Raw genomic sequence first — 26,747 nt, forward strand, 5'->3', positions numbered from 1 at the left:
GTTTCCATGACATTTCAACTGAACTGTGTATATTTGTATTAAAATATGATTTAATTATACTTTGAACTCAACAAATTGCCATTATTTATCGAATGTCACTAGGACGAATCGATGATTATCCTCAATTCAATCTGTTGCATTTTTGCACCATCATTTCTGTTTTATCACATAGATCAGTGACAAAACAGAAAACGACAATCCTGCCAATAGAAATGGAAACGAAACAGCATTGCGGATAATTGTTGATTCGCCTTGTACATGTATTATACAATATTATAATACCATTATTATACATAACCAATAATAATATTCAAATTCGAAAAAAGACATATTATTTTTTTATTATTATTAAAAAAATATCAACACAACCGCATCATTAACATCAAATATGTTTCATTTTATTAAATATTCTAACAATACATATCTCTCAACATGCACAAAACTCATCAACGACTGTTCCATTAATTTATTTCATTATTTTCGTGTGCCGTTGTAAAGTAATTTGCAATGTTGCCATTTGAAAAAAATTACTCGTAACGTATTATTATTATATTATTATTTTATTATGTGCTTACATGATCATAGCGTGAAGCAGATGTTAATATTTGACCTCAGTGAGATTAGTTTAGAAGATGCATATTGAAATATTATATATATTATTATTATTATTATTATTATTATTATTATTATTATTATTATTATTATTACTAAATATAAAAAAAAAAAAATAAATCATTACTGTAAGTTTAGCACAACATTGCCATTTGTATTGATCGCTTGATTAGTTTTTGTACATATAATGTACATGTTAAAATTTAACGTAACGTTGGATTGTTTAGATTATAATTTGTTATTCGGTAATTTTATATATGAAAATGAGAAAAAAGTAAAATAAAACAAAATTGTTATTTTATTAACATTTTACAAGATGAACACATGATGTTTATCTTTGAAAGTATGTCAACTTGATTTAAGAACTACAACAAACACAAAATGTTTCCCTAGACGACAATTATACTATGCTTTTATTTTTTAAATCAAACTCAAAGGCGACAGTAGATTTAAAAGTACTTTTGAACTAATAATGAGAACCTATAATGCAAATTTTATAAGATATAGTGTGAAAAAGAAAAAGTCATAGGCGTTAAAGCAATTAAATAAAAAACAATTTGACAAAACGAGAGAGTGGCGAAAAGGCAATATATAAGGCTACCTACCATAAGACGTCAAAATGGTCAAAATTGTAGCATTTTCAAACGTGTCTATTAAGATTATTTTTCACCATTGTATTGGCGGAATTGATTTGAACATCAATTATTGACCAAACCGCGCAAAATGGCAAAATTTCAAAACGATCGGAAGAATATAGGATATATAATAATATAATATGTTGTCAAACCAATAAGCGAAGTGAAATATAGAAGAGCCTTTTAAAAATAATAATAAAAAACTGTAATTAATCATTCAATAAATCAACATGACAATAATTGGTCAATCTATGTCTATGTCATTTTGGTCTGTAAATTAAAAATATAATCATACATATGTAGTGAAAAAGATCACATTTATGGGTACACAAGATTCACACTAATTTACCTAAGAATAAAATTGCCAAGGTCTGTATTTTCTTCTACTCTATAAATAAAGATGAGTGCCATATGCAAATCTATAGTTTTCAAATTAGAACCATTAAATTTGGTATACTATCTTATTGTACGCAAACTTTAATTGTACGCTACAAAATTTTCTGAAATAGTCTTATTTTTATTATATTATTAAAAGGCTCTTTTATGTTTCACTTCGCAAAATGAGCTGAAGTTCCTACTGTTTTGAAACTGCCATTTTGCGCGGATTAGTCAACGATGGATATTTCAATCGATTTTGATAGTTCGATGGTGAAAAATAATCGTAATAAACACGTCTAAGTTTGTGAAGTTTTTAAAGACGGTGACGTTTGATAGACTTATATGTATATTTGACTTTCCGCCACCCACTCGTCTTTCCAGATTTTAATTGTTTAACCCTTTGATTGCTGACGTCTTTTCTGTTGAAAGCCCGCCACGCTGAAAATTTCGTCAACATTTCCAACTAGAATTATTTAGAAATCCAATAAAAAGCACGTATAAAAATTGTAGCTAATTCAAACAAACCCTAGATAACTACCGCCGAGGATTTCGAGTTTTGTAAAGATGTGTTTATAGACTCTCTAATATATCTTGCAACAATATAAAATAAACAAAACAAGTCTATTAATGAATGTATTTTTCCAAAACTACATAGTTCCATCTTCTTCATTGTTGTTAAAATGTAATGCTCACAATCTAAATTCCAAGCCTCAATCTATATTACTCAGCAGTTACGAATTTCCATCGGATAATTCTGCTATGGTTATAAATTCAGAAATTCTGGTGTAAACCAGTCTTTATAAACATTGACACTGATTACACGACCCATGTTCAATGCATTTTTACAAACCTCCTTTACGTTTCACTTACGATTACAATTCAGAGGAAAATTTAACTCTTATCCGATCGTTTTCATACTTTGCCATATTGCTCATTTTGGTCAAATGTAAATGGATCATAAGTAAATGGATCTTCCGCCATTACGATAGAGATAAAATATCGTTTAAGACGCGTTTGAAGTTCGAATATTTTAAATCTGGGTGACGTTTGTGTAGTCTTTAATTTTATACCTAGATATTTTATCTCTATTCGTTTTTAAAAAACTATTTTTTAAAATGTGCGGTTTTTAAATATTTTTCTTTTGGTTTGGATCTACTCTTCCATTTACCTTATCTTGGTAATTCGAATGTGCTGTATGTGAAAACTGTTAGGATGAGTGATTTTTCAATGCTACCTGGAAAGGCTTAGCCGGTAGTATTCTTGTTTAATTTGTACATGCTCAAAATACAACACCTATCAGCGTTTTTCAGACCCATGAACTTGTCGGCAAAACGCCGATCGGCGTTGGTCAGCATTCAAAGGGTTAAAAACCTATAATTTTATCGTTTTCACACTGTATCTTATAAAATTTATATTATAGGCTTTCATATATGTATATTTTTACTTCACTTATAGGTTATATACTGAATGTTATTTACTTTTCATTCCAAGTTTCAACTTTCGAAGCAACATTGGGCAACTCGGTTAGTTTTCAATACAATTAAGCACTTCAAAATGCTTTTAAATTTGCTGTCGCCTAAAATCTGTATGTATTTATGCATTTTACTTCATTTATACACAACAAAATCAGTATAATCTAGGCCAAATATGTTCAAAGTAGTGAAAAATTAAATAAAAACATCAAGAATTCGAGTAGAAGAAAATGCTGTGATACTCCGACTATCATTATTAAAATAATGATTATATTACTACTGTATGATTAGTGAAACATTTTCGGGAGTGTATTGTCGAAAAAAATAGCACGCATTTAGAGAAATTACAAATGGAATGAATTAAATTTTAGCAGATCGGTTTCGAGAATTCGAACGCCCTGTATACCAACAATAAGTAGTAACTTTTTCAAACGTTAAATATTTTTTCTACACAAATTTGTATGAGAAAAGATTTAAATAAAAAAAAAATACATAGTCTTAAAGCGTCATTGTACATAGCCCATGACAATAGTACATAATAATTAATAGAGCGTCCCTCAAACTTTGTTACGCGTCCGATACACCAATGCAAAGTGAACACGCATAATTTTGAAATGAAAAAAAATTGTTACATACATATTTAACACGAAATAATGGGACACAAATTCAATGTCATTAACAAAATATATAGATTGTAAATGAATAATAACTTTAAATAAATTAAATCTAAATCATGAAAGTTTTGCAAATTGTACATTATAGTCGAGTTTGTTACGCGCCGTCATATAATAATTCAAAAAATTGATCCAAAATATAATAATCCACCAAATTAGATTTAGCCTAGTCACATACATACATATAGTCGTTATATTTGAATACTTTCAAACAACAATTGGTTTTATTATTTATATTTTTGTTATTTATAACTGCAAACATGTGTTATACATATGGGATCCATGAATGTGTGCGGGAGGATATTCAAAGTCAAAGTCTTTACGCAACTCGTTTAATGTCTTCGCTTCAGGCTCGACCCAGCGAGTGACGCGCAAGGCGACGCCACAGGCCTGCCAACTTAAGATATTCTCATTCAAACCAACCTACATACATATTTTGTTTGAACTCCGTCTCGAATATTTACAAGCACTAAATAAATCTAATTTAAACACGAAATTAAAGAAAGTGCTGTAAAAAGTATCCTGAAAAAATACAGTACCAATTTTCTAACTACACTGTGGAAATATCATAAAAAATTATCAAAACTATGTATTTTTACCTAATATATTTGTGTGTCAGCATAATTGAAGTGTTTATCTTAAATAATAATAACGTTCACATATTCTAACTACCATTTATTACGGCAAACGATGTTTTTTCAAAGACGAGCAGCCAGCAAACGCAACGTTGACATATTTTTTAGGGTAAATAATTTTTTACACATCCATGTGCCTCTACATACATACATACATATATTATATTATTATTATATACATGTTACAATTCCTTTCCAATTGCTTTTATGTTATTAAATTATATATAAATACATAGACAACATCACTGTAAATTACTATATTGTGAATATTTATCATTGAAATAGCATTTAAACGGCAATTTCTGTTTCGTTTTGGAATGATTTTTACTCAATATATGTATATCATTTTTGACCGATATTGTTTGTGAATGTATTATATTATGTGTAATTGTATTTTTATTATTGAGTGTGACGATTTCAAAAGTTTATAATTTTGAAAACATTTGATATGTTCATTTTAAATATCCCAAATATATATGTATATATATATATATATATATATATATATATATATATATATATATATATATATATATATATATATATATGCATGAACAGCGGAACCATATGCAATTAAATTAAAAATTATACAAAAAAAAGTTTGTTTTAATGTTTTATCCCATTTTTGTCCCAGTCTTTTGTTTCATTTCAAAAATTTATTATTACTATTAACAACAGCAATTTGAAATCAGGATACGGAATTGTGTATTTTGAAGGGGTTTAAAATGACGAGATAAAATAGAGATGAGGGGGTTTTGAGTTCGGAGCAGGGTTGCCAGACGTCCCTATTTGAGTGGGACTGTCCCGAGTTCAACAGACAAATCCCAAGTCCCGCATTGCCTCTGAAAATCCCGACTTTGTATATGTACAAAGATGTATGTAAATGGAAATGGTTTGACTTCAAAAGTAACACATTTCAATTCATTAAAGTCTTGTCCTTAAACCAAACATGAAAATCGATTGCAGATTCTTCAATTGCAGAATTAACCAAATTATGTAATATTATATGCAATGTTGACCTTCTATACGAAGATGTCTGTTTATTAAACAAAATTTTACCGAAGCAAACGAGGAAAAAAAATGAGAAACGGACAATATTAAGAGGGCTGTATACCCGAAACCTTAATTTTGTTGCCGTTCCTTTCTTCGATATATATATTGAGTGAATGCGACAATATATATATATATATATATATATATATATATATATATATATATATATATATATATATATATATATTAATCATTGACTTACTAAAATGTGGCGGCCCCCCCCCCTAATTAATATCTTAGCTAGGCTTTTCGGCAAATGCATCCAGAACCAAGCTATACCAGAAGGATGGAATAACGCAACTATCATTTTAATACACAAAAAAGGCGACAAAATTGATATCAAGAACCACCGACCCATTAGTTTACTTTCAGCGGTCTACAAGCTCTTCACGAAGGTTATTACAGAAATGCTGAAGAATATCCTCGACGAGAACCAACCTATAGAGCAGGCAGGGTTTAGGGCAAATTTCATCACAATAGACCACCTCCAAGTAGTTGGCGAACTAATCGAGCGCGCCAACGAATATCAACGGCCATTGTGCCTAGGTTTCGTCGATTATGAGAAAGCCTTCGATACAGTTAGCCATAATGCAGTACTGAACGCTCTACAAACACAGGAGGTGCCGGAACCCTATGTGGGACTGTTAGCTGCAATATATAAGAATGCCACAGCTTCGGTTAAAATTTTTTCAGGTATAGATAGATTTAGCATAGGAAAAGGAGTAAGACAAGGAGATACAATCTCGCCCAAGTTATTCAATGCGGTGCTTGAGGGAGTTTTCAGGAACTTGGATTGGGACACAGCCGGAGTAAGCATCAATGGTCGCTTCTTGAGTCACCTTCGGTTCGCAGACGATATAGTTTTAGTAGCTCGTGATTCAGCTGACCTACTTATCAGACTAACACAGCTGGACAGGGAGAGTAGAAAAGTAGGATTAAAAATTAAAGTAGATAAGACCAAACTAATGTTCAATAGTTATTGCATGCCTGATAGCATCCCATTAGATGATAAACCAGTAGAAGTAGTAAATAATTATTTATATTTAGGTCAAATAATTGATATGTCTGGTAGTAAAGATGAAGAGATAAAGAGACGTATGAAATTAGGATGGAGTGCATTTGGACGGATGAATGGTGTTTTTAAATCAAAAATGCCACTCTGCCTGAAAAAAAGGATCTTTGATCAATGCGTTTTGCCAGTGATGACGTATGGATGTGAAACTTGGACACTGAACGCCAAGATGCTAAATAAAATCCAATGCACTCAAAGAAGTATGGAACGCTGTATGCTTGGCATAACGAGGAAAGACAGAAAGCGGAACACGTGGGTGAGAAGCATGACAAGGGTAGTGGACATAGTGGATAGAGTGAAGAGATTGAAATGGCAATGGGCGGGTCACGTAGCTAGGAGGATGGACGAAAGGTGGACAAAAGAAGTACTTGAATGGTACCCGAGAGAAGGCAAAAGAGTAAAAGGAAGACCGCAAGGAAGATGGGTGAACGAAATTAGGAAAATGTGCGAAATGAGATGGATGAGAGTTGCGCAAAACAGAGACGAGTGGAAGCGTGTTGGAAAGGCCTTCATCCAGCAGTGGATGGCGAATGGCTGTAAATGATGATGATGATGATGTATATATTGAGTGAATGCGACAGTTGCGCTTCGACCAGATAATACGTATTTTAAATCGACAAAATCGAGGTTTCGTATTCTCCAGTTTTCTCCTCCGAAACCTCGATATAGAAAAATCTAACAACCTAACAACACAACATATAGAAAAATCGCGCGATTTAAAAAAACACATATATCTCCGAATCTCGAGCCAATCAACATTTTTTATTACCAGATTCGTGTTCACTGGGCATAGATCTATAAGATAAGTCATATCTCGTCTCTGAACCAAAAAAAAAGTTCTCATTTGTCGAACAGTGTTATTATTCCATTTCTCTGATACCAATGACTAAATGCAAACAAAAATAGCATGTACATGTACTATACTAGGAGGGCTGCAGCCCGCAGCCCACATGGACAACAAAATATCATGCATATTTACTATACTGGGAGGCTGCAGCCTCGCAGTCCATATAGACGAGCTGCCACTGATTCCTACCTATATATGTAAGTAGTCATTGCGACAGCTATTCTTGAATATTACATATACATATTTATGTGTAATGGTCAAAATTAAAACACCAAAAATGTTCACAAGACGTATATATTCATACAATATACTATTATACATATATTAATCTCATTCGAAAGCTACATATAAATAAAATAATACAATGCATATGATCAATCCTTATGATTTGCATATCACTAGACAGTACTGAAGAAAGAATTGCAACATACATTAATTATTATATACTCAATTAAGTTTATGGAAGCACTATGGAGCTTCACGCCAACGGTCAATAATTCAACAATGACTGTTTAGTACGATTATCCGATACATATTATTATTTAATAGTAATTTATAAAGCTGCTCCGCGCTTGAATTCTGACTTGTTTACTTTTTACTTCGAATGCCTTGAAAGTTGAGATTCACATTCACCGCTAGTCAAAAGACAAGGATGTCCATAGTGCCTCGGTAAACATACATATGTAATAAATATTATACAAAATAAGCAGCCAACTGAGCCATCTTATCCTTGGGCGGTTTGGCTTTATGTTTATGACGAGCCCTTCCACCGCGAGATCCACCTCCGCGTCCTCGCGACGGAGCTCCACCGACCCGAGCAGCAACAGCTCGCTGCTTCTCGACCTGAAAACAAAACAGAAATCTTACAAAACTGACCGAAACAAACTGAAAATTAATTAAAAAACAACAACAATAACTAACAAGTGAACTGAAAGCGGGTTCGCAAAACACACATCCAGTCATCTCGGCTTGTCCTTTAGGCAACTTGGTACGATCTTGCTTGTACTCGACGGAAACCATTTGAGCGCCGCATTCACAAGACGCCTCCTCCACGGTCACTTTAGTCGCCTCTTCGAAGAGTTGAATAATAACATCACATCTATAAAAATGCATCAAAACGTTAGCTACGATTTAACTGTGCATTTATAAAAAAAATAGCTTTGCTCCTTAGTTCGAATCATTTGTGCATTAGAATAAAAGAAATCGCGCATTATAATCCATCCGCTTATTTAAAACGTACTTGCTGTCCCTTTTACCCTATCTCGATCAATGGCATTTCGCACGTACAATGTTCTATTGTCTGCACGCAATGTTATTAGTCGAGAAGCGGTGTAAGGGACAGCATGTGCGTCTTTCCTAAGTGTCTTCCTACAGCGGATCAACTATAAATAAATATATTTTTGTTACATAAAAAATATTACATTTTATTTGTATTATTATGAAATAAAAAAATTATTCGATTATTTAACAATTAAAAAGTGGGCAGTTAAAAAACATGAAATGATAAATGAAAAATATGGTGCTTGGTCATTATAATGCTCGAGAGAATATATACGAGATGCGCATATAGGATGCGTTAATGCACATTTCATTCATTTTAGGTTGCTTTATATTTTTTTTTGTTGTAAAAGTATTAAAATGCTGACCTTAAATTCGCGAAAATTCGATTAAAACAATGATTCTTAGTTTTTCATAGATCAAATTTTTAGATCAGAGTTTTAGACTTATTTTTTAAGTGTAAAAATATTATATTAAAGAAACAATTTTTTTGTGTTCTTTTGTTTTATAATATACTAGTGATGCTACCCCGCTTCGCTCAGGAAATAGAAATGAAATGAAAACCATGAAAAAAATATTAATTTATTTGAATTAAAAGAAAATACTATTATTTAACGACCGACCAATCACAAACGCTTTGACCAATCCAGCCAATCAGAAACGACTTTGACGATAAAACCAATCGGAAACGAATTACAGACGCCATTTCGGCTTTATATATAAGATTCATATTCTTTTCTTTAATACATATTTATATTAGAAAATATTCTTAAATTTTCATTTATATTTTTAAATGATATATTTTTTAATTCACACAAATCTTATGCAATGCTTACGATAAATCCACATGTGTTTTATAGAATGCACATTTAAATTGTCCCCAACAACATCTAAATATACATATACAGTGAATCCAAATACAAAATGTCAACAGTATTATACATTAGTAGCGACTACTCGACACTAGTAACACCTATATCTGTCTTATGGTATAGGCCGAAAGTTTATGCGCTCGAAATCTCATTCGTACGGTGAGAATGAGTTTGAGCTCATCGGCCATGAGACTGTTTGATTTGTATACGTGCCTGTTGCAGCCGAGTTTCCATTTGGGAGCCGCGCTGGGGTCGAGAGCCAAGACTCCGGTAGGACATTCGACGCATGACGATACTCCTAAAGAGTTCACGCTGTGACCGCAAGTCGGATGTGTACACGAGTTGCATCCGAATCCTTTCTTCATATCTCTGGAAATTATTTATAATCAAATCACATCAAAAAAAGATCAGACACATTGAAAATAAAAAACATCTACTTTAAGACTATTCCAATCTGAAAAGTGTAATTAAAATTATAATACCTGAAAGGAGGATGATTAAAGCAGTACGGACAGAACGGAAAACTACGTCCCTTCGTTCCGGCAGACCACGACAACAATTCAAAGTCATCCAACGGGCATTTCAACTCCTTGTAGATCCTCACGGTACCGTTCTGCGGCAAGCTATAAGTCTCATCACAATGCGAGCAATGCAAACGTGCCGGCTTAGCCTAAAACACAAAGCGCATTCAAAACAAACTCAAACTTAACTACGATCAAATACAAACACACAATATACACCTGGATATACTTCATATACCGCCTGCACTTTCCACACCTGGAATGAGCCTTACCGCTCGAGCTCAACGGTGAAAACGACACTTCGAACAGTTGATCCATAGCTTCGATGTTCAGAACAAAGTACTGGAACTTCCTGCGGAAGATCTCGGTAGTGTGACGGAGCACGGCCTTAAAATCGGCTTCACCGCAAGAAATCAGATTCAACTGTTCCTCAACTGCCGAACGCATCGTCGGCAAAACCAACTCGGGATCGATCTGAAGATTAACCACTCGTATAAAACAAACTATCGACTATTGAAAATATGCATCCATGTATATTTTTATAGTACCTTTTGATATCCATGCACTAAGACTATACCCAGTGTGGTGGGTGTGAGCTTTCTTCCTCCACCAACAGTGACGTAGTTCCGTTGGCAAATGTTATTGATGTGAACTGGGATCGATGCGTCAGTACCGATTCCGTGCTTCTCCATTAGAGTGATCAGCTCCGATTCCGTCAAGTAGTCGGGTGGTGAAGTTTGACATTCGACAAGTCTACTATCATGAATGGAAATGGCTTCGTCTAGTTTCAAATCCGGAATATATTCGTTTTTGCCGAAAGCCTATAATGAATTCATATTATCGGCATACAAAGATAATTCATTAACTGTATTACGAATGACAAAATTATCACCTTCATTACACACATATATAGTACCGGGCATTGAAATCGCATCACCTCTAAATATTTTGAATTCTCGGAATTTCTCAGTATAAGTCCCCTACTTTCTAAAATACTCTTTTTTTTTTTTAATCAAAAAGATAGTATTTCGAATATTTTGAGGTATTCTATGAAGTTCTTGTGCAAATTTCGAGTGAGTGACTACGATTTTCATTAACATGTCAGATTTTGTCAAACTTGACGTGGCGAAAAAATGGCAAATAATTTCGCTCTCTTCAAGAGAATAGTCCAGACGAAAAATTACGTTACAAGTGTAGCAAGTGTCCTCAAAAATTATCGAGAAACGGGATCCATAAATCGCAAGCCAGGTAGTTTTGGCGTAAAAAAACAACCCCCCAAAGAGATCGGATGATAAAACGTTCGTGTTTAAGCGATCGCTTCAAAACTGCCCAGGATATTAGAGGAGAATTTAGACAAAGGACTGGAAAATACATCATCATCGAAATTATAAGGAGACGACTTCGACAAGCAGGACTTTGTGCACGACGACCAGCATAAAAGCCCTTTAATAACGGCAGTTATTCGGAAAAAAAACGGTTTGATTGGGAAAACTTTCACAAAATTTGGAGAATTGGGAGAATGTAATGTTAACTGACGAGAGCAAGTTTAATCTTTGGGATTCCGATGAAATAAACTGGGTGAGGAGATAGCCAAATGAACGTTTCGGTGATCAGTGTGTTACGAGAACAATTAAAAACCGGGCAGATGATATGGCCAAATGATATGGGGATGTTTTTCGTATTACGGCATGACAGCACTCCATTTTGTCAATGACACAATGAAGACTATGAAAAAATTTTGGAAACATGTTTACCGCCTTCCATTGAGCAACATCTTTCGAAGTCTACCGACTTCATATTCCTGGACGATTACACCTTGTCATCGGGCAAAAAGGGTATTTATTGTATTTAAAATAAGTGATTGATACCATCAAACAAGTATAATAACATTTTATTAAGTTTGCACCGCTATTTTTTATACACACAAAGGAATACAAAGAGAAAGTCAGTATTCGTCACTACATTGGCAAGCATTAGTCCAGACTTACACGAAAATTTATGGGCCATCATAAAGCAAAGGGTACAAAAACAACACCATGGGACAAATGATGAGTTAAAAAACTATTGAAACTGTATGGTTTGCAGAAATTTCGGACGAAATGCTAAAATAATCGTACTGTCCATGCTGTGTTGAGGCCTTCATATAAGCAAAAGGAAGGTCTACTAAATATTAGATTGTTATTTATTATTGTCTTAAGTCAATTACCTTTGTATTTTAATTCATAGAAAAATATACATATACTATAATATTATTTTAGTTAAAAATTTGAAATAGATAAAAAAAACCCTATTGTACATGGTTTTTTTTAATTCTTATCTCGTCTTAATCTAACCTTTGAAGGACAGAGCGTCGAGATCGAACGAGTGTCCCGAACCGGGGTCGAATAAGACCCCAGATTTTTTTTCATCAAAATACAGCTTTTCTCAATACAAATAGGTTCAATATATATCTTATTAATCATTTTATACATCAACATAAAAAAGTTTTAGTCCTATAGCATGTTTTTGACTATAACGACAAGCATCAACACGCAAACGCACATAGGCAAGGCCAACAGGCGACTGCACGACTCAATAGCCTCGCGCCAAAAGCGACGAAAACAATAGCTTACGAAAATATAAAGCTGTCTCTTTCTCTCGCATTGATTCATCGATCAACAAGAATATGCAAGCGAACAGTCAAAAACATGACTTATCGCTATCGACTTTAAATCATACTTTGGAACGTAGAAATGTATAAATGTATTTTTTTACGATGTACCCCTTTTTTAAAACATGCAAAATCTATTAAAACAAATTTCTTGTAGTTCATTCTGTATATAGCCGTGTATAGCTTTGAAAACCACATAGTTATTACGAAAAACGTAAAAATTGGGGCACTTGCATACCCCACTTCGGTGAGGGAGGTGATGCGATTTCAATGCCCGTTACTGTATTACAATCAGATGATTATTTGAGTCGTACATATGTATCTAATACGTCCAAAATTAAAGAAGATGGTGATAATTTTGAAACTAGATTACAGATGATGTTTGAACAAACCTGCCAATGCATGACTCCAGTATAACCAGGATCCAACAGAGTATTTCCAGTGTACGTAAATATTTCCATGCCGACTTTGAACGTCAACGTAGTAGACAAATACGTACAATCCTTCGACAAAGTCGCTATGAAATGTCTCGTAATGTAGTCGTAAAGCCTCCAAGAATCATTATCCAAGTCGGATTCCACTAACAAAACAACAACAGTATTAAAAATTGCATCCAAAAAACGGCGAGTATTCATCAGCATATTATACTAACACGCAGGTTTCATCGGAGTGATCGGAGGATGATCACCGGCATCGTGACCTTTCTTCGGCTTGTTAATACCATCAGCCAACAGCTGCCTGACATCGGCACCCCACTTAGCGGAGTTCTGCTGCAGCTTCAAAGAACCTCTACAAAAGTCATCACATCAAAATACACCCAGACAAAAAGCATACCGAATAAAATCAACATTATAAAAAAACAAACATCAGATCAAAATTCTCCGAATAACTCGTAGTCTCCGTACGAGGGTACGAAATATAACCTTGAATATACAACTTTTCGGCGATCTGCATTGCATGATGCGGACCCATACCGAGACCGGCAGAAGCGACCCTCATCAACTCGACAGTGTTCAAAGCACTCGGACGAGGCTTTGCCTTCTCCTTCGACGATATATCGGTGATTCTAAAATCAACGAAAAAATAAACAATAATACAAAGATACAAAATTGAAGCAAATATTGTTTTGATTGAGATGCGTACACAGCTTCAGTGTGTTCCTTAATGCCGGCCAGAAACATGTTGGCGACGTCTTTTTCGAAGCATCGTACTCGTTTCCAATCCAGCGGCAGTTCCCGACCTTCGAGAGTGCGCACGGTCACACCGACTACCCAATACAGTTCCGGTTTAAACGTTTGGATATCGTCGTGACGCTGCACGCAAAATCCCAACGTTGGCGTTTGACAAGGACCATATGAGATCAGAGATGCGTCCAAATCTCCATATCGACCTATATAAGAATTCGTTAATGTTTAAACATATGATCATATATGAATACAGTGGCGGATACATATGCGGAGCCGCCAGCCCGCACGCTATGTCAAACGAGATGGGTTGAGCGACATGATGCTATTATTCAATTCGCAGCTGATCTCGGAACAGTTTGCAAAGTTCTTGAAGAGATACAGTGTTGGAGGGATAGAATAACGGCTGCCAAAGCCAATATTCTCCTTTGAGCTCTCTCTAATTGCGAGTTTATTATCACGTCAGCAAAATCCTAGCATGGACGTCGCGATGGCAAAAGCAAAATTAGCTTCGACGCTCAAGGTGTATGAGGGCATGAGAGCTAACGCTGATAGCCACTTTGCTCGTATTGTTGAAGAGGCGAAGGCAGTTATGGAAGAGTTAGACGTGGAGATGAGTGTTCCTCGTCTTACAGGCAGACAAAGACACGGGGAAAACTGCGATCATAATGATGATGCTATGACATATTGGAAAAGAACTGTTTTTATTCCAACACTGGACCATGTTCCAACTGACATGAGAGAACGTTTTGATGAAGAAAATATTTATCATTTAAAATTCAACATACTTTTGCCCTCACAACTACTGAAACATGCCGATAATTATCTGGCACATACATACATTGAATCAGTGCTTAACTGAACTATCGTTCTTTGAAGAAGAATCACCCTTTGTGATTAAAAAGAGACTAATGGGAGAGATTCTTCAATACAAGCAAATGAGCATAAACGCCCTTAAGCGGGTATTCCAGTCTAGAAATTTGAAAATATCGATTTTTTTTTTGTTTCATATTTTCAAAGTTTAAACCTTTAAAAATATGTCCTTAAGAAGATTTTTCAAAATTCAAATTATTTTCGGAGATATAGCTGTTTTAGTGACGTAGCATCCAACCGGCGCGTAACGTTACCCGAAACTTTAAACGCGTTTTTCTCGAAACTACTTTTTCCAACGAGTTTGACATGATATCTCAAGTTCTAATGGACCAATTAACTTAAAATTTGGTGTGGATCTTTTTTATATATCCCTCTATGGTCGGTACCAGAATTATGTCAAAATATTGTTTTTTAATATTTTTAAAAAAATTCAAAACTTTGAAAAAAAAGGCCAAAATATGACTTTTTTTTTCAAACAGTTGCCATCTCGCGAAAAAAATTTTTTTATTTTTTTCCGAGGTACGGACCGGGGACGCGACAATTGGTGCAAGGACAAAATGTTCAACGACAAAATGTACCCGAAAATTAGTGCACTGACAAAATGTACCCGCGACAAAATGTACCCGCGACAAAATGTACCCGCGACAAAATGTACCCGCGACAAAATGTTCAAAAATCCTAAATTATCCTATTTTAATGGCAAAAGTAACTTTTTATTGTATTATATTTATCGATGTATATGGTACTTTTTATCGTATAGATCGCGGATGTTATTAAATTATTATAAATTAAAGGTGTTCTCAACCGTACCAACATATACTTATTTAAATTGAACAATTACATTTTAAGCGAATGTCATTGTGACTCATTGAATATCATTTTAAGATGTCATTGAATTAGTATAAATGACAGGGGTTCTCAACCGTATCCAATATTTACGTATTAAAATTGAAAAAAAAAACTTTCCGAGCGTATGAACTCTAGATTACATTGCATTAGTTTATATGGCAGGGCTTCTCAACCGTCTCCAAAATTTTCTTTATTTCAAATGAATAATTTACTTTTTATCGTACACATCGCGGGCGTTATTAAATTAGTATAAATGACAGGGGTTCTCAACCGTATCCAATATTTACGTATTTAAATTGAAAAAAAAAAACTTTCCGAGCGTATGAACTGCAGATTACATTTCATTAGTTTATATGGCAGGGCTTCTCAACCGTCTCCAAAATTTACTTTATTTCAAATGAATAATTTACTTTTTATCGTACACATCGCGGGCGTTATTAAATTAGTATAAATGACAGGGGTTCTCAACCGTATCCAATATTTACGTATTTAAATTGAAAAAAAAAACTTTCCGAGCGTATGAACTGCAGATTACATTGCATTAGTTTATATGGCAGGGCTTCTCAACCGTCTCCAAAATTTACTTTATTTCAAATGAATAATTTACTTTTTATCGTACACATCGCGGGCGTTATTAAATTAGTATAAATGACAGGGGTTCCCAACCGTATCTAGTTTTTAAGCGTATGTCATTGAATTAGTTTAACACCGAAGACCTCTGTGAGGGACAGTACATATAAGATAATTATAAATTTTAGAGTTAAGTAATTTTAAAATTAGCTTGATAGCTAAGATAATATATAAATAAATAAACGTTGATCGCCACGTTTTATTTTGATAAAACAGTTCCCAGCCAGCGGTCACGTGTACTTCGAGTTCTAACATTGAATGTGACCTTTACGGCGTCTCTAAATCAAATTCACATAATTTTTTTCCAAAATTTTGTTTAAAAATGCAATTATTTTATTTCTTCTGCAAATAAGTCTTCTAGTGTACATTCGCAAGCTATATGTAAAATGAAAGTTTTTTTTAAACTTAATATTTCATTATACAATTATAAGGCAAGAATATCAAATATTAATTTAGATAAATTTAATGTATTATTTTACAATCAAGTCTCGAATTACGACTATTAGGATTTATGATGGAGAGATTTTACTTAGTGTTTAACAAAAAACAAATGTATGAATCGGACATTGTATTGGAGAAAAAAGGAGGTATGTAAAAAAGGCAGACATTAGAAATTTACAATAGTCAACCTTTTTTTTTTGGGCAACGGGTTCCTTAATCCCCAGCTAAAATTATTTTTACATACTTCCTTTATGTTTCACATTAATATTGCATCATTTACAACTAACTATTATGCGTTAGAGTTGCATACAAAATTTCATTTTGACATGTAAAAGACACACGATTGATGTAAAATGCAATTAAAATGTAAATGTAAAAAAAATCACGCGCGTTGAATAGAGATGGCAAAACAATAATATATTTTGAAATTAGTTCTATGATTGACAGATGAATTGTCTACACAAATGGACGAAAATATGTAAAAAGACAAATGGGTTATAAAATTTTACTACCCTCATGTTAGAGGCTATTGAATGCATTTTTTTCTTTGCGTAAAACCCTAGGACAATAGGCAAATGGTGGGTTCGAAATCTCTTCAATGTCCTCTTCAACTTCGGTTTGTAGCATTAGAATAATAATTTTTAGCTTTTCACAGTTGATAAGCTCGATCACATTTATTATAGAAAAATATACATATATCTATGTAATAAATTTATAATTTCTCTGGTATTATAAAGTTCTAATAAGGTTATCAAGTTAACAATACTTGTTCACCATCCCACCGCAAAATGCCTATGTTGAACGTGTGTTCTCATTAATTACATAAAGCTCACTGAACAGATGAGCGCAATTCGCATTATATTGACACAGTGAAAAGCGTGTTATAAAAAAGTGTATGTATTATAAAATGTCGTGCATTGAACTATATAATTATATAAAAGGGGAAAAAGAGCTGCTCCAAAAAACGAAAACATGAAGTCGCCCAATTCAAAGAAGAGTAAAGGCGAGAGAAGAACGTATGAATTAAAATGTTAAGGTAAGGTTCTATTTGGTTTTATTAAATTTAATCGCCTATTAATCTATATTGTTTGATTTTAGATTTGGTACAGATGCATTGTTTTAAAAGATTGCACAATTTTTTATAACAAAGCTATGAATTTCGAGTGTCAAAAACCAAGCAGCTCATTTTATCACATCGTTTTTTGGTGAAAAATTATTCAAAGGCGATGTTGTTCTTTTTCACTTGTGTCTGAAACGGCGTATCATTGTACATATACATATGTATACATATGTAAACATGGTCAATGTTAACCACTCCACTATCAGCGAGATGTTACAGATCGACGAACTCGTAAATAGCTTCACAGTAAAGCCTAATTTAACTAAAGCCAAACTTATAAATTTAAGTTATGTTTAGCGTTCATTATTTCAATTATAGATTCATTTTTAAAACCTAAAAAAAAAACAATAAGAAGGATATCTATTTTTCATTTTGTCAAAAATCTTGGTTATTATTGTAGATTATCTACGAGGGAAAAAATAATAAAATAGCGCAACTCGTAGGTGCGCGCGATATTTGCCAAAAATGGGCTCGATCGGCCTTAAAGTGAAATAATAATTATATTATAATTTCTCTAGTTAGTAAAATTATTTATAATTTATTTATTTCTTTATATAGATGCAGGATATGACATTTGAAAGGACGCAAAAGAATGGAGTTTTATTAATATGCGATGGATTCTGCTACACGCGTCATCGATCGGGTATAGATACTGAAACGGAGTATTGGGTTTGCGAAAACCGAAAAATATGCAATGGACGTGCAATCACAAAATCTAACAGACGCGAGTTTCGGCAAACTAAGGAGCACAGCCACTTGCCCGATAGGCTAAGGCGTGAGATACGCCAAATTCAAGGCTTTATGCAGCAAGCGGCATCGAACGCTATCGGTGCCAGCACCACCACTAGCATAGTGCAAAGATCGTTAATGGCAGCGACTGATGTAGCCAAGGCAAGATTGCCTTCGATAAATCATTTGAAGAGAAATGTACAAAGGCAGAGGAATAAAGCACAAGTACCACTTCCTCTGCCAATAACAAGGAGCGACATAGATGTACCTACAGAGTATCAAATAACAGGTAGCACAACTACACCGGAGCAATTTTTATTTTGGGATTCAGGCTCTGGTTCTGAAGAAAGAATTTTAATGTTCACAACGAGAAAGAATTTAGAATTTTTAAAAAGTTGCCAGAGCATACTAATGGACGGTACATTCAAAACTGCTCCACCACTATTCACGCAGCTATATTCTATACATGGCACGCGACTGGAGGGCACTGACCAAAAGCCGGGGAAGGCGGTTCCCTTAATATTTTGTCTGCTTCCAGATAAAAGTGGAACCACATACAATAGACTCTTTAGTCAATTAAAAATGTATATTCAAGATTGGGAACCTAATAGGGTAATGATGGATTTCGAGAGGGCAGCCATCAATGCCGTTCAAAACCAATGGCCAAATGCGCAAGTAACGGGTTGTTTTTTCCATCTGTCACAAAGTATCTGTAGGAAAATACAGGAATTGGGATTAACGGAGTTTTATGATAATCAGGAAAATTCAATTAAATTTAAAATGGTGTTGGCTTTAGCATTCGTTCCTCCAGAAAATGTAGTCGAAAGCTGGGAGGAACTCCTCCAAATTCTTAACCCTTGGCTATTGGAACAAGAGCGAGAAATCCAACAAAAGGTCGATGATTTCCTCATTTATTTTGAGGTAAATTATATTGGGAAAATCATAGCGAATGTAAGGCGTGAACCTCGGGTAGCTTCCATAGACATATGGAATGTTCGAGACCGAATAATACATAATTATGGAAAAACAGATAACGAAGTAGAAGGCTTCCATATGAAAGTTGGCTATACAATTGGAGCCCAATTTCCAAACCTCTGGAAATTTTTGAAAGCCCTTCAAGGTCTCCAAGCCGAGACCGAGAAGTTAGTAGAAGAACTAAACTCCGGAGTTATGGGAAGACAACAGCGGCCGAAATACGTACAATTGGCAGAGAGGATAAAAAACGTGACAGCCAATTGGGCTAATCGACAAAGTTTGGAGACATACCTAAGAGGAATATCGTATAATTTTTAAACACGTTAGTTTTTATTCTAAAATATTATTTCGTTAAAATTTTGTATATAAAATAATATATAACATTCATTTTCAGGTGCGTACACAGGATATTTTTCTCGCAGCAGTCAAGTCAAGGGCAAACAGGGTTCTAGTTTATATATCTAGTCACATACTTATGTATATTATATTTAGTTATTAATTTTAAATCCTTGTATTTTAAAACTAAACTAAACTTATTTAATATGAAAAATATTAAATTCCTTTTAATGTACATATGTATGTATGTATCTACATTATTTAAATACTGTCATACCATTTTTTAATCTTACTAATTATGGATTTTTTAATATTATATACAATATTTTTATTTCCTTTTAGTACATTTTTTGTATCTTTTTTTTATAAAAGCTTCCTCTTATTATCGATATTCCATCAAATGCACAACTTTTTGCTTATTTATTTCTTATTATTTAAGAATGTATAAATTAAGTCATAATATACTCAAATTTTTTAAATGACATCAATATTTTTTTATGCAGCGGTAGCTGTTGATAAGCAATTATATTATAACTAAATTTGTCACTGATGTTAGGTATTTTAAATTTTTAATTTAACAATTATTGTTTTAATCTGAAAATTGATAAATTTTGTGTTTTAATGTTTTAAATTTAATGACATGTGCATTTCAACAGTTCGAACTATGATGATTCCATTATTTGAGAGCAGATCACTTTTAATCTTACAATTAATGATGTATTATTTTAATTGAATATTGTTTATTTATTAAAATAAATATTATTAAAAAATTAAGTAATAAATTTAAAAATGATTTTAAAAATACATGTCAAATGATGATCTTTTTTCTTTATCTATTTTGTATGCTCATATTATGTTTAAATGATTTTTGTTTTGTTTTCAACTGAATACAACTTATTTCATATGAAGAAAAGATTTGTAATTTTGGCTTTTATTTATTTATTTTCATTATAAGATTTTATATTACGGTTGAGAAGCCCTGCCATATAAACTAATGCAATGTAATCTGCAGTTCATACGCTCGGAAAGTTTTTTTTTTCAATTTAAATACGTAAATATTGGATACGGTTGAGAACCCCTGTCATTTATACTAATTTAATAACGCCCGCGATGTGTACGATAAAAAGTAAATTATTCATTTGAAATAAAGAAAATTTTGGAGACGGTTGAGAAGCCCTGCCATATAAACTAATGCAATGTAATCTGCAGTTCATACGCTCGGAAAGTTTTTTTTTTTCAATTTAAATACGTAAATATTGGATACGGTTGGGAACCCCTGTCATTTATACTAATTTAATAACGCCCGCGATGTGTACGATAAAAAGTAAATTATTCATTTGAAATAAAGAAAATTTTGGAGACGGTTGAGAAGCCCTGCCATATAAACTAATGCAATGTAATCTGCAGTTCATACGCTCGGAAAGTTTTTTTTTCAATTTAAATACGTAAATATTGGATACGGTTGAACATTTTGAACATTTTTGAACATTTTGTCGCTTAAACATTTTGTCGCGGGTACATTTTGTCGCGGGTACATTTTGTCGCGGGTACATTTTGTCAGTGCACTAATTTTCGGGTACATTTTGTCGTTGAACATTTTGTCCTTGCACCAATTGTCGTGTAACCGTACGGACCATAGCGACACTCTTATTAATAAAGAATCTTTTTTTTTTTTTTTTTTTTTTTCGGATGACTAGAAGGGTTGGAATCGTGTCAAGATGGAGGCACCCTTTTTTTTACCTCCCCCACTTAAAAAGCCTGTAATTTTTTCAATTTTTAATGTTTTTTTTTTTTTTCATTTTTGTTATTTATTATTAAAATATTAATAAACATATAATAAAAAAATGCATATCAAAAATGTTGTTAGTTTTTTTTTGTTTTATTGAATTTTAAAAAACGCCCAAAATTCGTCCCTCTAGACTAGAATACCCCCTTAATGATCCTGATTCTGTTATGCAAGCCTTGTCTGTTTGTCCTAGATCTGACTATCCTACTTTGCACACGCTGTACAAAATATTTGCTTGTCTACCTGTATCTATTGCTACAGTAGAAAGAAGTTTTTCAACATTGTGGCGTACAAAGACATGGCTGAGGTCGACAATGAAGGAGGATCGACTTATTGACGATGTAATTATCCAATTTGCCAGGCAGAATAGGCGCAGAGAATTCATCATAAGGATGAGAACCACAATTGTAGCTTTTTTATATCATAAGATGGCATTGTCTTATACATATATAAGAATAATCAGTTTAAATAAAACTTTCTTAGACTTTGCATGTGACTTGATTATTTTTTTATTACGATAAAAGTAAAGGTAGCTCAAGATATCTTTAACGGCGCCCCCCCTTGAGTTTTTTCTGTATCCGCCACTGTATGAATAAAATGTGTGTTTATTCGACCTTGAAAGAATTTAGTTTGAAATCTGGTGAATGCACAGCCGATTCTCAAATCTAACTCTTGTCTCGCATCAACACTTCTGGCCTCATTCTCATTGGGGCGACCCAAATTAACCATCGCCGCTTTTATATCTTTATCAGTGATGGCGGAAAACTTTGCCCTGAACGTGACCGACGGAGAATAGACATCACCGTTGATCGACGATTCAACAGCCGACATCACCTGCAAAGCACCATTAAATTATTATTTATTTATTGAAAAATCACAGGCCTCAGATGTAGAAATTCATAAAAATAAAGAATAAATATAGCAAAATAACATCTGAGCCCCAATTATAGATTTTTACAAAATACATAATATATCTACATAGTACATATTGACAAACAAATGAAAAAGAAAATAATAAAAACTAAAATATGACTAAATAAGACAATGCATAATTAAACATAATGTGATATAATATAATTTGATAAAGAATATATATAATAGAAATAGAAATGGATTAATCAATTAAAACTCTCCTGATGGCAGTCCTGAATTGATGTAAGGAAATACCGAATAGATCAACGTCATTCAACTCCCCGTTAAACATACGATAAACACGCTGCAGATAAGAATATTTTTGGGAATTATTATGTGAAAAGAGTGCAACGTGTCTAGAATACCTAACTGGGATCTTGAAATCAACCTTATTCAGTAAATCAGAACAATCAAGGAAACCATTTATGAGCTTAAAGAAGAATGTAGCATCAGTTAGTCGTCGCCTGACAGAAAGATTGTTAAAAGATAGGATTTTTAAACTATCAGGAACAGTACAATGGGTATATGTAGGAAAAGGGTAGCGTAAGGATTTAATAAATTTAAGTTGGACTTTCTCAATACAATTAATACGGGATAAATAAAAAGGTGACCAGATAATTGAGGCAAATTCAAAGTGAGACCTTACAAAGGAAAAATAAAGTAATTTAAGTACATAAGGATCATTAACAGTTTGGCCGCGGCCGTCTTCTATGGAAGCTTTGAGCGACAAGTCTGTAGCGCGACTGTCTTCCATAGAATTTCTGAACTTTGCACGGAATTTTGAGGCTTATATGCGCCTATTTCAACTGTTTTAAGGTTCAAAATTGGTTGAATATATTACTGAGAGTTGAATGCCATCTATTCAATTTGCTTAAAATGAATATATACCAGTCAAAAATTAGTTTTTTGTGGAACCATACTGAAACCTCGTTTATGTGACGTCACGTCTTCATACAATTATGTAGAATGATTATTTGACAATTAATCCAAAACAACGAGATATATTATGTATTATATTGTTTAAAATAATAATTTATGTGTTAATTAACATATCTGGTTACTTGAGTAAATATTAAAATCTGTATTTAAGGTCGAAAACTCGATTGCCAAATTCGCGAAAAAGGTGCCGCGTACAGGGCTTGTTCGCTATATTTATTGCCGCGGGCAAAGGGTTTTGTTGAGCGGAGTAGGAATCCAAGAGATTTAAATGCTTTGTTTATTATTATGAATATATAATAAACAAATATGAATATATAATATTTGTTTATAAGTCCTTTTTCGAATGGCTCCTATTCCAAGAGCTATTCGACCTCTTAATGAAATCGTTGCTGCCGAGACTGAATGTGATATTTTCCACCTTAGTGAACGTAAATTGTCGGAAATTACTCTAGCCCATTTATCTGGTAGTCTGCGCTCATCATTGTTTTCATGATTGATTGTGATTTATGAGTGAAATTTTGATTAACTCTCTTCCATTTGGGCCTACGGGGATGTTTTGTATTTGTAGTTGTTTCTTACATATTTATTGAAACTGCCTGTAGGTGCAAGGCATTCCTTATGCTATATATTTTTTTATTTGATATTTTTACTTTATCTGTTATTATTAAATGCTGTTTTTTATGTTTATGTATGGATGTATTTATGTTTATGTTCAAATGTTTTTTTTTTATGTATAATTGATGGGTGTATTATTTTCGTTGTGTATTGATTTGTGTTTAATTGTTATTTTGTTTTTTTTTTTGTTATGTTTTTGACCATTGTGGCGCTTTAGGAATTCCTGTTATGCCACAATGGTCTGTTTAGAATAAAATAAATAAAATAAATAAAATAAATAAAATAAATAATAGTAGTAGAAATGGCATAAAAATATCCAACTAACTTCGAAGCATATATTCTCCCCTTCCTTGTCGCAATCCAACCACAAAATCAAAAAGTCGCAATTGCGAGCCTCCTGCGAGAGAAAGGCGGGTATCCTCATACGAGGCACGGCCTCCTTCTTCTCGGTGGGGCACTCGAAGAGGGTGACGGGGTCGACGCGGTCCCAGTTGTTGAACTTGCCTGGGAAGTCCAGGCTCATCACGTGACCGCACACCGAGCTCATCTTGAACCTGACCGATTCGCTCTTGAACGTGCCGGTCCACTCGTGAACGGCACACGACGAATTCGAGCCTGCAATGTTCAACGAGTTCGATGAGTGTGATAAGGATAAGTGGTGTGGTGAGGTGAAGTGAGGTGAAGTGAGGTGAGGTGAGGTGAGGTGAGGTGAGGTGAGGTGTGGTTACTCTTGTTGGTGATGGCTCGTCCGTCCGATAAGATGGTAGCCAAAGCTGCGGCCAGCGAGGGTTTCTCGGCCACCATCAGCGCCGACCTCATCGTGGAGCTACTCCACGCTACTCCACGCTACTCCACTCTACCGGCACTCGCTTCGACGAACCACCACTACCGGCATCAAGCCGACAACTTTGACAGCTACTGAGATCGCACGCCGTAACATCACTAAGTACAACCATTGTAGTTTATATTTTTTGATTCAAGTGCCCAAGTTTGGGCGGATTCGGTACTACCCAAGACGCTGTAGAGATATAGCACGACTTGTAATATCACCTATTTCCCTCATCGAACTTAATCTGTACAAATGACATTATGGAGGATGAACGAATGAGACGACTGGCATGTTAATGCACGTGTTTATTATATGACAGCTAAAGGCAGAGTGAGTAGTGGCTCTCCGAACCCAGCCGAGTTGGTTCCCACTCGCAGGAAGGCAACCAAACTCGACCATGTCGTATAAGCGAGCCGCCACATCACTCCCCCCCAGCATCAGCGATACCAAAATTACAAAGAAACAAATTTTACATAAGAAAAAAATTATATTTACACAAAGAGAAAAAAAATTATTGAGTGAGGAGAGAAAAATTGTTGACGTGGGTCATCCGCTGTGTAGGTGTACCGCCCTGAATGGTCGGTACATTCGAGGGCGGTGACGTCGCGAGCAGGACGGTGGCTGGTCCGATGGTCGCGCCGATGCGATGCTGCGCCGGCGCCGCTCTTCCGAGGCTGATGTCGGTTGGTGGGGCGGCGGGGGCGGCAGGGGCATCGATGTGGTTGATGATACTCCGAGCTGGACTGTGAGTCGTTGTGGCTCGTGGAGGTGTTGTAGCGCTACCGCCCGTCTCGGCGTGACGACGCTCGTGGGGACGGACGGGGCCTTGATGATGATGATGATGATGGTGCTGAGGTGGTGTGTGATGAATCTTGTGGTGCTGGATGACCGTTCTATGTGTACTGGATCGCGCATGACTCCACATCCAGCTGTCAAGATCGTCGTCTCATTCGCTCCCCCATTTTTTTAAGCACCTGTCATCGACGTTGTGGCTGGACTCCAGTCGGTAGGTAGGTAGGTAGGTAGGTAGGTAGCCGTGTCTGCTCGTTTATTGTCACCCGCGGGCCGCGACGTGCTGTGTCGATGGCGATGGCGGCGCGGCGGGTAGCTTTCCCGCCTGGCTCGGCGAGGCAGGGATGAGCGGCATGTTGAAATTGATCGAGGCTGCGTGGCTCGATGTCGGGGGTCACCAGTTATGGGGATGAACGAATGAGACGACTGGCATATTAATGCACGTGTTTATTATATGACAGCTATAGGCAGAGTGAGTAGTGGCTCTCCGAACCCAGCCGAGTTGGTTCCCACTCGCAGGAAGGCAACCAAACTCGACCATGTCGTATAAGCGAGCCGCCACAACATCATCGTGTCCTCTTCTCGTACACGAAAGTTAGCCGTGGCCGAAATACTTCATCCAGCTTACCCATAAAGGCGATTCGACTCGCTCCAGATACGCAATCACGAGTACACGGGAAATCCCAAGGAGCTATGCAACTACGCATCAAACATCGAACACGAAGGAAGACCTCGACCCCGTCGGAATCTTCCAGAACGTGATCTCACCAGCCCAGCTACGCGTTGCTCAAGCAACACCTTTATAAACCAGTGCATCGTCCCCAGATGCCAGTGAGCTTCAGAAACTCGACCTAGCTCGTTCCAGTGAATCCTTTACCTACTTCGCTGTACATACAAATACACCTGTATTAATCGAGTAATAAAGATCCTCTTCAAAATTCAACTGAATTTCCATAGGCTGGGAAATGGTCCAAAACCTTCAACCCCCCCCTATAACGCCTTTAACCATTGAAGGAGGAATTTTTGATCCATTCTCAG

At 34.9% G+C, this 26,747-nt stretch overlaps 2 protein-coding genes across 3 annotated transcripts in view; both read right to left on the minus strand.

Annotated features, from left to right (window-relative positions):
* Positions 1–26,747, minus strand: part of LOC143912008 (uncharacterized) — a 439,734-nt gene that overhangs the window by 118,656 nt on the left and 294,331 nt on the right. The gene's annotated exons all lie outside the window — the stretch shown is intronic.
* On the minus strand, positions 7,655–25,032 carry Top3beta (DNA topoisomerase 3-beta). 2 transcript variants are annotated; one of them, XM_077431458.1, is made up of 14 exons: positions 24,817–25,032; positions 24,414–24,703; positions 22,237–22,456; positions 13,843–14,089; positions 13,565–13,765; positions 13,352–13,488; positions 13,092–13,279; positions 10,598–10,870; positions 10,269–10,523; positions 10,011–10,198; positions 9,742–9,897; positions 8,300–8,477; positions 8,152–8,221; positions 8,072–8,121 (listed from the first exon to the last, which is right to left on the minus strand). In XM_077431458.1, exons 1-14 carry the CDS (start codon positions 24,905–24,907, stop codon positions 8,072–8,074), a joined length of 2,544 nt encoding a protein of 847 aa, XP_077287584.1. In that variant the 5' UTR covers positions 24,908–25,032. The 2 variants fall into 2 exon arrangements, with proteins under 2 accessions (XP_077287583.1, XP_077287584.1); XM_077431457.1 differs by having other exon boundaries at positions 7,655–8,221.

Source organism: Arctopsyche grandis, chromosome 5 (genome assembly GCF_051622035.1).
Source record: "Arctopsyche grandis isolate Sample6627 chromosome 5, ASM5162203v2, whole genome shotgun sequence".
Lineage (NCBI taxonomy): Eukaryota > Metazoa > Arthropoda > Insecta > Trichoptera > Hydropsychidae > Arctopsyche > Arctopsyche grandis.